The 12,022-nt window shown below is 67.5% G+C and overlaps 1 protein-coding gene and 1 long non-coding RNA gene across 2 annotated transcripts; both read left to right on the top strand.

Annotated features, from left to right (window-relative positions):
- The first annotated feature begins 859 nt into the window (after positions 1 to 859).
- Positions 860 to 9,128, top strand: SPNS1 (SPNS lysolipid transporter 1, lysophospholipid). The gene is made up of 12 exons (XM_082785833.1): positions 860 to 1,118; positions 1,207 to 1,272; positions 1,366 to 1,502; positions 2,221 to 2,372; positions 3,357 to 3,423; positions 3,895 to 4,037; positions 4,740 to 4,895; positions 5,519 to 5,708; positions 6,701 to 6,766; positions 7,265 to 7,363; positions 7,906 to 8,077; positions 8,911 to 9,128. The coding sequence occupies exons 1-12, from the start codon at positions 896 to 898 to the stop codon at positions 9,003 to 9,005; spliced, it is 1,566 nt and encodes a 521-aa protein (XP_082641959.1). The 5' UTR covers positions 860 to 895; the 3' UTR covers positions 9,006 to 9,128.
- Positions 9,129 to 10,988: 1,860 nt separating this feature from the next.
- LOC309891467 lies at positions 10,989 to 11,780 on the top strand. Its single transcript, XR_014319512.1, has 3 exons — positions 10,989 to 11,091; positions 11,435 to 11,465; positions 11,727 to 11,780. It is a non-coding gene; the product is annotated as an uncharacterized lncRNA (long non-coding RNA).
- Positions 11,781 to 12,022: the final 242 nt, after the last annotated feature.

Raw genomic sequence — 12,022 nt, 5'->3', positions numbered from 1 at the left:
ATGAATGGGGGCGATCCCAGTGCTCCCAGTGTGGAATGGGAGCAGTCCCAGTGCTCCCAGTACAGAATGTGGTCAATCCCAGTGCTCCCAGTATGGCATGGGGGCAGTCCCAGTGCTCCCAGTGCCCCGATCCCAGTGCTCCCAGTACCCCCAGTACTCCCCTTCCCCCGGGACTACATTTCCCAGAAGCCCCCGCGGCCGGCCCCGCCCCCTCCCCGTGACGTCACGCCATCTCCATAAGAGCCCCGCGGAAGGGGCGGGGCCGGCGGTCACGTGGGCGGCGGTCACGTGCGGGGCCGCGGCGGCAGCGACTCGCCGGGGCGGCGGTAACCGGGGTGACCCCCCCTGGGGGGGGGGGGCGGTCACGTGACGAGGGGGGGGTCACGTGAGGGGTATAGGGCTGGGGGCTGGGGGGGGGCAGGGGGGGTTATGGGGGGGGTCAAGGGGCAGGGAGGGGGCTATGGGGGGGTCGTGGGGGGCTGGGGGTCATGGGGGGGTTATGGGGGGGTCATGGGGGGGTCAAGGGGCAGGGAGGGGTCATGTGGGGGGCTGGGGGGCAGGGAGGGGGGCTATGGGGGGGTTATGGGGGGTCATGGGGGGGGCTATGGGGCAGGGAGGGGGCTCATGGGGGGCTGGGGGCTATGGGGCAGGGCTCTCTATGGGGCTGGGGGCTCCATGGGGCAGGGGTTATGGGGCTGGGGTCTCTGTGGGGCAGATGCTATGGGGCTGGGCGCTATGGGGCAGGAGTCTCTATGGGGCAGGGGCCATGGGTCTGGGGGCGCTATGGGGCTGGGCTCGCTATGGGGCAGGATCTATGGGGCAGGATCTATGGGGCAGGGCTCTGTGGGTCACTCCCCCCTGTCTCTCTCTGCCCCCCCCAGGCCGAGGCAGCCCCATGGCGTCGCCCCGCGCCCCCCAAGCGCCGCCCGTGGGGCCGGAGCTGCGCCGCCCCGACGACACGGGGGGCGAGCTGGGGGGCGAGCCCTGCCCCACGGCTCTGCCCCACAGCCTGCCCCATAGCGCGCCCCACGGCATCTCCCCGGCCCGCGCCCACCTCACCGTGGCCGTGCTGTGCTACATCAACCTCCTCAACTACATGGACCGCTTCACCGTGGCCGGTATGGGGCAGGCTATGGGGCAGGCTGTGGGGCAGGCTATGGGGCAGCCCCACACCTCCCCTGCCCCACGTTTTCCCCCCCCCTTAAGGCGTCCTACCCGACGTGGAGGAATATTTCGGCATCGGGGACGGCAGCTCCGGGCTGCTGCAGACGGGTACGGAGGGGGTCCCGCCCCACACTTGGGGGTCCCGCCCCACGCTTGGGGGTCCCGCCCCACACTTGTGGGGCTGAGGCGGGCGCTGTGCAGTGTTTATCAGCAGTTACATGGTGCTGGCTCCCGTTTTCGGGTACCTGGGGGACCGCCACAACCGCAAGCGGCTGCTGTGCCTCGGCATCGCCCTCTGGTCCGCCGTCACCCTGGCCACCAGCTTCGTGCCCCGAGAGGTGGGGAGGTGTGGGGCAGGGTGTGGGGCAGGGTGTGGGGCAGGGGGGGTGGTATGGGGCAGGGATGTGGGCTAGACCCATGGGAGAAGTGGGGCAGGGTGTGGGGTGGAGACGTGGGGCAGGGGGGGTGCTTGTGGGGCAGGGATGTGGGGCAGACCCATGGGAGATATGGGGCAGGGATGTGGGGCAGGGGGGGTGGTATGGGGCAGGGATGTGGGGCAGACCCATGGGAGATGTGGGGCAGGGATGTGGGGCACGAGGGGAGGTGTGGGGCAGACCCATGGGTGGCCCCGGGACCCCCATGGGTGCTGTGTGGTGGCACCAGGACACCCTTGGGTGGCTCTGGGACCCCTGTGGGTGCTGTGGGGTGACCCTGGGACCCCCAAAGGTGCTATAGGATGGGTCCAGAACACCCATGGGTGGCCCTGGGTGGCTCTGGGACCCCCGTGGGTGCTGTGGGGTGACCTTGGGACCCCCAAAGGTGATGCTGGGTGACCCCGGGACTCCCCCGGGTGCTGTGGGGTGCCACCCATGGGTGCCTGACCCCCCCGTGGGTGCTGTGGGGTGGCCTTGGGACCCCTATGGGTGATGCTGGGTGACCCCGGGACCCCCCCGGCTGCTCTGAGGTGCCACCCATGGGTGCCCCCGTGACCCCCCCCCCATCGCCACGGGTGCTGCGGGGTGGCACCCATGGGTGACGCGTGGCCCCCGCCCGCAGCGGTTCTGGGCGCTGCTGGTGGGGCGGGCGCTGGTGGGGGTGGGGGAGGCCACCTACTCCACCATCGCCCCCACCCTCATCGCCGACCTCTTCGCCGGCACCGCCCGCAGCCGCGCCCTCGGCTGCTTCTACCTCGCCGTGCCCCTCGGAAGGTGGGGGGGGGCATTTGGGGGGGGTTGGGGGGCATTTGGGGGGGGTTTGGGGGGTGTTTGGGGGCATTTGGGGGGGGTGGGGGGCATTTGGGGGGGGTTTGGGGAAAAATTTGGGGGGTATTTAGGGGGTATTTGGGGGGTTGGGGGGGCACTTGGGGGGGGGTTGGGGGGCATTTGGGGGGGGGTTGGGGGCATTTGGGGGGGGTTGGGGGGCATTTGGGGGGGGGTTTGGGGGGTGTTTGGGGGCATTTGGGGGGTGTTTGGGGGCATTTGGGGGGGGTTTGGGGAAAAATTTGGGGGGTATTTAGGGGGTATTTGGGGGATTGGGGGGTATTTGGGGGATATTGGGGGGGTTGGGGGGCATTTGGGGGGGTTGGGGGGCATTTGGGGGGGGTTGGGGGCATTTGGGGGGGTTTGGGGGCATTTGGGGGGGGTTGGGGGCATTTGGGGGGGTTGGGGAAAAAATTGGGGGGTATTTAGGGGGTATTTGGGGGGTTGGGGGGGCTATGGGGGTATTTGGGGGGTGTTTGGGGGGCTATGGGGACATTTGGGGGGTGGTTGGGGGGTGGTTGGGGGGGGTTGGGGGTATGTAGGGAGGTTGGGGGGGCAATTGTGGGGTATTTGGGGGAATTGGGGGGCAACTTGGGGGGCTAGAGGGGGCATTTGGGGGGGTGTGGGGACACTTGGGGGGGTATTAGGGGGGTTGGGGGGGCAACTGGGGGGGTGTTTGGCGGGTTGGGGGGGCTATGGGGGTGTTTGGGGGGCTATAGGGGTATTTGGAGGGGTGGGGGGGCACTTGGGGGGCTGATGGGGGAAATTTGGGGGGCATTTGGGGGGGTGAGGGGGCACTTGGGGGGCGTTTGGGGGGGGTCAGGGGGGGGATTTGGGGTTTGGGGGGGTCTGGGGGGCATTTGGGTGTTAAGGGGGGGCCGTGGGGGTGACGTGGGGCCATGTCCCCCCCCCCATTTTTGTCCCCCCCCCCAGCGGGCTGGGGTACATCGCGGGGGCCAAGGTGAAGGAGGCAGCGGCCGACTGGCACTGGGCACTGAGGGTAAGGGGGGGGCCGGGGGGGTCCCCGGGGGGGGTCCCTGTCCCCAAGGGGGTCCCTGGGGTGTCCCCATCCCCCAGGAGGTCTCTGGGGGGTCCCTGTCCCCAAGGGGTGTCCCCAGGGTGTCCCTGTCCCTGGGGGGGGGTCCCTGGGGTGTCCCTGTCCCTGGGGGGGGGTCCCTGGGGTGTCCCTGTCCCTGGGGGGGGGGTCCCTGTCCCCAAGGGGTGTCCCTGGGGGGTCTCTGGGGTGTCCCTGTCCCTGGGGGGGGGTCCCTGGGGTGTCTCTGTCCCTGGGGGGGGGGTCCCTGTCCCCAAGGGGGTCCCTGGGGGTGTCCGGGGGGGGCCTTGTCCCCAAGGGGGGGGGTCCCCGGGGGGTCCCTGTGGTGCCCCCATTCCCATTGAGGTTCCCATGGGTGCCCCCCGTCTCCCTTGGGTGCCCCCGCCCCCATGGGTGCCCCCTGCCCCCCCCCCCCAGGTGACGCCGGGGCTGGGGGCGCTGGCGGTGGCGCTGTTGGTGGCGGTGGTGGAGGAGCCCCCCCGGGGGGCCCTGGAGAGACCCCCGGACGCCCCCCTGCACTACACGGCCTGGGCCAGTGACCTCAGGGACCTGGCCACCAAGTGAGGGGGGCACGGGGGGGGCGGGGGGGACATGGGGACACTGGGGGGGCACAGGGACACGGGGGGGGGCAGGGGGACATGGGGATGTGGGGGGGGCATGGGGGGGGCATGGGGACACGGGGGGGACACGGGGACATGGTTGGGGACCTGGTGACCCCGTGTGACCCCATGGTGACCCAGTGACCTGGTGTGACCCCGTGGTGACCTGGTGACCCTGTAACCCTATGGTGACCCGGTGTGACCCTGTGGTGACCTGGTGACCCTGGGGTGACCCCGTGGTGACCCATGGTGACCCAGTGACCTTGTGGTGACCCCATGGTGACCTGGTTGGGGACCCAATGACTTGGTTGGGGACATGGGGACACATTTGGGATGTGGGGACCCCATGGTGACCCAGTGACCCTGGGGTGACCCCATGACCCCATGTGACCCTGTGGTGACCCAGTGACCTGGTTGGGGACACGGTGACATGTTGGAGACCTGGTGACCCTGGGTGACCCTGTGGTGACCCCGGGTGACCCCGTGGTGACCCCGTGACCCCGGGTGACCCCGGGTGTCCCCGCAGCCGCAGCTTCGTGCTGTCCACGCTGGGTTTCACATTGGGGACATGGGGACACATTGGGGACACGGTGACCCCGTGGTGACCCTGGGGTGACCCTGCGGTGACCCTGTGACCCCGGGTGACCCCGGGTGTCCCCGCAGCCGCAGCTTCGTGCTGTCCACGCTGGGTTTCACGGCGGTGGCCTTTGTGACGGGGGCGCTGGCGCTCTGGGCCCCGGCCTTCCTCTACCGGGCGCGCGTGGCCGCGGGAGACCCCCCCAGCTGCCAGCCCCCCCCCCGCTGCCGTGCGCACGAGAGGTGACTGGGATGGACTGGAGGGGGACTGGGGGCACTGGGAGGGGGCTGGGAGGAACTGGGAGGGGGCTGGGAGGAACTGGGAGGGGATTGGGGGGAAACTGGGAGGGACTGGGGGGTACTGGGAGGGGGCTGGGGGGCACTGGGAGGGCACTGGGGGGGAACTGGGGGACTGGGAGGGGACTGGGAGGGGATTGGGGGGCACTGGGAGGGACTGGGGGAGGCTGGGAGGGGACTGGGAGGTAACTGGGGGGCACTGGGGTGGGGCTGGGAGGCACTGGGAGGGACTGGGAGGGGACTGGGGGGATACTGGGAGGGACTGGGAGGGAATTGGGAGGGACTGGGGGACACTGGAAAAGAACTGGGAGGGACTGGGGGGCACTGGGAGGGGGCTGGGGGGGGCTGGGAGGTGTCTGGGGGGGACTAGGGGACACTGGAGGGACTGGGAGGGGGCTGGGGGGCACTGGGAGACACTGGGAGGGGACACACAGGGACTGGGGGGCCCTGGGAGGGGACTGGGGACACTGGGAGGGACTGGGAGGCAAATGGGGTCAAAGGTCACGGGGCCATGACCCCGATGCCCCTTGGAGCCCCCCTGTGACCCCCCCGTTTTGTGTCCCCCCCAGCCTGGTGTTCGGGGCGGTGACGTGCGCCACGGGGGTGCTGGGGGTGGGGGCGGGGGTGGCCCTGTCCCAGCTCCTGCGGCCCCGCTCCCCCCGCGCCCAGCCCCTGCTCTGCGCCGCCGGGATGCTGGGGGCAGCCCCCTGCCTGCTGGGGGCACTGCTGGCCGCCACGCACAGCCGGGGGGCCGCATACGTAAGGGGGGGCATGGGGACATTTGGGGACATCTGGGGACATGGGGACATTGGGGGACATGGGGACATTGGGGGACATTGGGGGACATTGGGACATTTGGGGGGGTTTGGGGGGTTTGGGGGATTTGGGGAAATTTCGGGGGATTTGGGGGATTTGGGGACATTTGGGGGGATTTGGGGGATTTGAGGGTTTGGGGACATTTAGGGGGATTTGGGGACATTGGGACATTTGGGGACATCTGGGGACATTGGGACGTTTGGGGGGGATTTGGGGGATTTGGGGCCATTTGGGGGGTTTGGGTGTTTTGGGGCTGGGGGCAGCCCCCTGCCTGCTGGGTGCCCTGCTGGCCGCCACACACAGCCGGGGGGCCGCATACGTAAGGGGGGACATGGGGACATTGGGGGACATTGGGGGACATTGGGGCGTTTGGGGGAATTGGGGACATTTCAGGGGATTTGGGGGATTTGGGGGGATTTGGGGGATTTGAGGGTTTGGGGACATTTAGGGGCATTTGGGGACATTTAGGGGCATTTGGGGACATTGGGACATTTGGGGGCATTTGGGGACATTGGGGGACATGGGGACATTTGGGGGATTTGGGGGATTTGGGGGGATTGGGGCGTTTGGGGGATTTGGGGACATAAGGGGATTTGGGGGGATTTGGGGACATTGGGACATTTGGGGGGATTGGAGGATTTGGGGACATTGAGGTTTTTGGGGACATTTGGGGACATTGGGGTATTTGGGGGATTTGGGGGGATTTGGGGTATTTGGGGCCATTTGGGGTGTTTGGGTGTTTTGGGGGAATTGGGGGATTTGGGGACATTTGGGGGGTTTCGGGGTATTTGGGGGGTTGGGGGTGTTTGGGGACATTGGGACATTTGGGGACATTGGGGGGGTTGGGGGATTTGGGAACACAGGGACATTTGGGGGGGGGGGTTGGGGATTTGGGGCCATCTGTGGATATTTGGGGACCCCCCCCCCGCCCCCAGGTGTTCATCTTCTTCGGGGAGACCCTGCTGTCCCTCAACTGGGCCCTGGTGGCCGACATCCTGCTGGTGAGGGCACTGGGATGGACTGGGGGGCACTGGGACAGACTGGGAGGGACTGGGGGGGCACTGGGAGGCACTGGGAGGGAACTGGGAGGGGCTGGGGGGCACTGGGAGGGGCTGGGGGGCACTGGGAGGGGCTGGGGGGGCACTGGGATGGACTGGGGGGGCACTGGGAGGGACTGGGAGGGACTGGGAGGCACTGGGAACACTGGGGTGGGGGCAGGGACAGCCAGGGGTGGCCCCGGGGGACCCCAAAAAGGGGGAGGGGACAAAGAGGACACCGGGGGGGGGGGTCTTGTGTGTGACGTCATCACCCTGTGACGTCACCACCCATTGTGTGACGTCACCACCCCTTCCTGTGACGTCACTGCCCCCCCATGCAACCTCACTACCCCCTCATATGATGTCACCATCCCCCCGGGTGTGACGTCACCGCCCGATGACGTCACCGCCCGATGACGTCACCACCTGATGACGTCACCACCTGATGACGTCCCGGCGCAGGACGTGGTGGTGCCGACGCGGCGCTCGACGGCGGAGGCGCTGCAGATCGTGGTGTCACACCTCCTGGGGGACGCCGGCAGCCCCTACCTGGTGGGCGCGGTGAGTGCTGGGGGCACTGGGAGCACTGGGAGGGGCTGGGAGGGGCGCTGGGAGGGGCTGGGAGCACTGGGAGGGGGACTGGGAGGGGCTGGGGGAGACTGGGGGGGGCTGGGGGGGGCTTTGGAGGGGGTGATGGGGGGGCACTGGGAGGGACTGGGAGCACTGGGAGGGGGACTGGGAGGGGCTGGGGGGGTGATGGGAGGGACTGGGAGGGGCACTGGGAGCACTGGGAGAGGGACTGGGAGGGGCTGGGAGGGTAATGGGAGGGACTGGGGGGCACTGGGAGGGGCACTGGGAGCACTGGGAGTGTGACTGGGCATACCGGTTGGTGTAACTGGTGATACTGGTCATACTGGTTGGTATAACTGGTCATACTGGGTGCACTGGTTGGTGTAACTGGTGATACTGGTCTCACTGGGAGCACTGGGTGGTCCCACTGGTGTTACTGGTCTGTGTAACTGGTGATACTGGTCTCACTGGGAGCACTGTGTGGTCCCACTGGTGTTACTGGTCGGTCTAACTGGTGGTACTGGTGCCCCCAGGTGAGCGACGCGCTGCGGTCCCGGCTGCCCCCCACGGTGGGGGCGGGGGCGCGCTCCCTGCAGGGGGCGCTGCTGCTGGGCCCCTTCGTGGCGGCGCTGGGGGGGGGCAGCTTCATGGCCACCGCCCTCACCCTGCCCCGGGACCGCCTGCGGGCACGCCTGGGGGCGGAGCGTGAGTGGGGCGGGGCTAAAGGGGGCGGGGCTTAAAGGGGTGGGGCTACAGGGGTGGGGTCACAAGGGGTGGGGTCATAGGGGGTGGGGTTATAAGGGGTGGGGGGTGGGGTTGGGGTTAGGGGGTGTGGCTATTGAGGGGTGTGGTCAGTGGTGGGCGTGGTCTAAGGGGTGGGGCTTAAAGGGGGTGGGGTCATAAGGGGTGGGGCTAAGGGGTGGGGTCACGAGGGGTCATGAGGGATGGGGGCTTGGTTATGGTGGGGTCGGGGTTAAGGGGTGTGGCTAAAGGGGGCGTGGTTATTGAGGGGCGTGGCTACTGGTGGGCGTGGTCTAAGGGGCGGGGCTTAAAGGGGGTGGGGTCTAAGGGGGGTGGGGGTAAAGGGAGTGGGGTCACGAGGGGTGAGGGGTGGGGTAAGGGGGTGTGACTGCTGAGGGGCGTGGCTACTGGTGGGCGTGGTCTAAAGGGGCGTGGCTAGAGGGGGGCTAAAGGGGTGGGGTCACAAGGGGTGGGGGTTAGGGGACGTGTCCCTGTGCCACCCCCATGTCCCCAAAATGTCCCCAAATGTCCCCAAAACGTCCCCAAATGCCCCCAGATATCCCTAAATGTCCCTAAATCCCCTGAAATGTCCCCAAATGCCCCGAAATGTCCCCAACTGTCTCCCAGTGTCCTCATGTGATCCAAAATGTCCCCAAATGCCCCCAAATGTCCCTAAATCCCCTGAAATGTCCCCAAATGTCCCTAAATCCCCTAAAATGTCCCTAAATCCCCCGAAATGACCCTAAATTCCCCTGAAATGTCCCCAAATCCCCTGAAATGTCCCCAAACGCCCCCAGGGCTGCCGGTGCCGACGGAGGACTCGGACGGGGACCTGGTGGTGCCGCGGGGCGGGCGCCCCACCAAGGTGCCGGTGGCGCGCGTCCTCGCGTGACCCCCCCTGGGGACACCGGGGGGGGACACACGGGGGGGGAGGGGACACAGAGACACCCCCTGTGTGTCCCCCCCCCCTCCCCTCCCCCACCCCGTTGACCCCATTAAAGCCCTTGAACCCAAACTGGTCTCTGGGGCGTTTTGGGGGGATTTGGGGGGGTTTGGGGGGGTTTGGGGATTTGGGGGGCTTTGGGGACATTTTGGGGCATTTGGGGGATTTGGGGGGTTTTGGGGACATTTTGGGGATTTTGAGGATTTTGGGAGATTTTGAAGATTTTGAAGATTTTGGGGGGATTTGGAGAGATTTTGAAGATTTTGGGGGATTTGGGGACATTTGGGGATTTTGGGAGATTTTGGAGGATTTGGGGACGTTTTGGGGATTTTGGGGATTTTGTGGGATTTTAGGGATTTGGGGAGATTTTAAAGATTTTGAAGATTTTTGGGAGAATTTGAAGATTTTTGGGAGATTTTGAAGATTTTGCGAGATTTTGAAGATTTTGGGACATTTTTGTTGATTTTGTTGATTGGGGGGGATTTTTGGGATTTTGGGGACCCGCTGGGGGACGGGGGCCCCACAGGGCGCTGGTAGGGCCCCCCCTGCCCCCCCCCCTCCGCCCCACACTTCCTGCCCCACGGCGGCGCCCGCAGCTTCCTGGAGGGGTGGGGGCCCCGCGCGGGACGGGGACACGGGGACGGGACGGGGACGGCCCAGGTAAGGGGGGGATGGGGGGCAAGGGGGGGGGTGGGGGGGGATGGGGGGCGAGGGGGGGTATAGGGGGTTAGGGGGGTGGGGGGGTGGGGGGTAGTTGGGGGAGCTACTTGTGGGGTGCCCCATAGCGGGGTGGATGAGGGGTGGTGGGGTGATGGGGGTGTGGGGCAGGGGGATGTGGGGAGATGTGGGGCAGGAGGTGTGGGGCAGGGGATGTGGGGTATTGGGGTGCCCCACTTATGGGGTGCCCCATAGTGGGGTGCCTGGGATGTGGGGTGATGGGGATGTGGGGCAGGAGGGCCCCGATGCGGGGAGATGTGGGGCAGGGGGGTGATGTGCGGCAGAGGAGAGATGTGGGGCAGGAGTTGTGGGGTATTGGGGTGCCCTACTTATGGGGTGCCCAGGTTGTGGGGTGATGGAGATGTGGGGCAGGGAGGTGTGGGGCAGGAGGGCCCTGATGTGGGAGATGTGGGGCAGGAGGATGATGTGGGGCAGGGGATGTGGGGTATTTGGGTGCCCTACTTATGGGGCGCCCCATAGGAAGGTGGCCAGGTGTGGGGCGGGGGAGATGTGGGGCGGGAAGGCCCCGATGTGGGGCAGGGAGATGTGGGGCAGGGGGCCCCCATTTGGGTTGGCGGAGCCAGTTTTGGGGTGAGGGGGCCCAATTTTGGGGCAGTGGGGCCCCAATTTTGGGGTGGGGGGGGGCAATTTTGGGTGACGGAGCCCATTTTGGGGCTGCAGCCCCCACTTGTGGGGCACAGCACTTATGGGGCACAGCACTTGTGGGGCAGAGGCGCCGTGGGGCAGCCAGAAGCTGGGCCAGACGGGAAGCGGGGCGGGGGGGACCCCATTTTGGGGTGAAAGGACCCATTTTGGGGTTTTTGGACCCCTTTTGGGGGTTTTTTGAACTCAATTTTGGGGTGGGGGGCCCTGCAGCCCCTACTTGTGGGGCAGCCCATAGCGGGGCACCGCGGAGCCGTGGGGCAGCCGGAAGCGGAGGCCGCTGGGAGAACGTGGGGCGGGGGGGGGGGGCATTTTGGGGTGAAAGGACCTGATTTTGGGGCTGGGGGGCACAGTTATGGGGCGCTGAGGGCACAGTTTGGGTGGGGGGGGGCACTTATGGGGCCCATCCTGCTACTTATGGGGCAGGCCGCTTGGGGGCAGCCGGAAGCGGGGGGGCTGATGGGAGAATGTGGGGCTGGGGGGGGGCACTTATGGGGCACAGCAACGCTTCCGCCCCACACTTATGGGGCGCCCCACACTTGGGGGCAGGAGCCCCCCGGCCGTGTCCCCGCAGGCCCCATGGAGGCGCTGTGGGGCCTGGCCCTGCTGCCCCCCGCCCTGCTGCTGGCCGCCCTCTGCACCCGCTGCTACCGCCGTGAGTGGGGACGGGGGGGGCGGGGGGATTTGGGGACCCCCCCAGGATTTTGGGGTCCCCTCGGGGGCTTTGGGGACCCCTTGGGGATTTTGGGGAACCCCCTGGGGGTTTTGGGGTGCTCCTTGGGGGGCTTTGGGGATTTTGGGGACCCCCCCCTGGGATTTTGGGCACCCCCCTGGGGCGCTTTGGGGTCCCTTTGGGGATTTTGGGGACCCTCCCGGGGGATTTGGGGTTCCCTTGGGGCTTTGGGGCCCCCCCTGGGGGGCTTTGGGGACCCCTTGGGGGGCTTTGGGGGGGGTGTTTTGGGGGTGCCCCCCTCACCCCCCCCCCTTGTGCCCCCCAGGTCACGGCGCGCCCATGGATGAGGAGTGCAAGTGAGTGGGGGGGGGGCATGGGGGGGCGGATTTGGGGACATTTGGGGGGATTTGGGGGGATTTGGGGACTGGGGGGGTGTGGGGGGGCACGGGGGGCGGATTTGGGAGATTTGGGGACATTTGGGGGATTTGGGGACTGGGGGGGCGTGGGGGGGCACGGGGGGGATTTGGGGACATTTGGGGGGGATTTGGGCACTGGGGGGGTGTGGGGGGGGCATGGGGGGTGTGGGGGCGCTGACCTCTGACCCGTGCCCCCCCCAGGCCCCCCCAGCCCGTGCCCACCAGCAGCTTCATGGTCATCACCCCCTCCCGATGTGAGTGCCCCCAGCCCCATAGAATCCCTGCCCCATAGAGCCCCCAGCCCCATAGAGCCCCCAGCCCCATAGCGTCCTTGTCCTTGCCTCCAGCCCCATAGCGTCCTGGCCCCATAGCGTCCTCATCCCTGTCCCCAGCCCCATAGCATCCCTGCCCCATAGAGCCCCCAGCCCCATAGCGTCCTGGCCCCATAGCGTCCTTGTCCTCATCCCTGGCCCCATAGAGTCCCAGCCCCATAGCAT

This window comes from Aythya marila, assembly GCF_965140915.1.
Source record: "Aythya marila genome assembly, contig: HAP1_HAP1_SCAFFOLD_1144, whole genome shotgun sequence".
In the NCBI taxonomy this organism is placed as follows: Eukaryota; Metazoa; Chordata; class Aves; order Anseriformes; family Anatidae; genus Aythya; species Aythya marila.
This window is presented reverse-complemented; position numbering and strand designations above follow the sequence as displayed.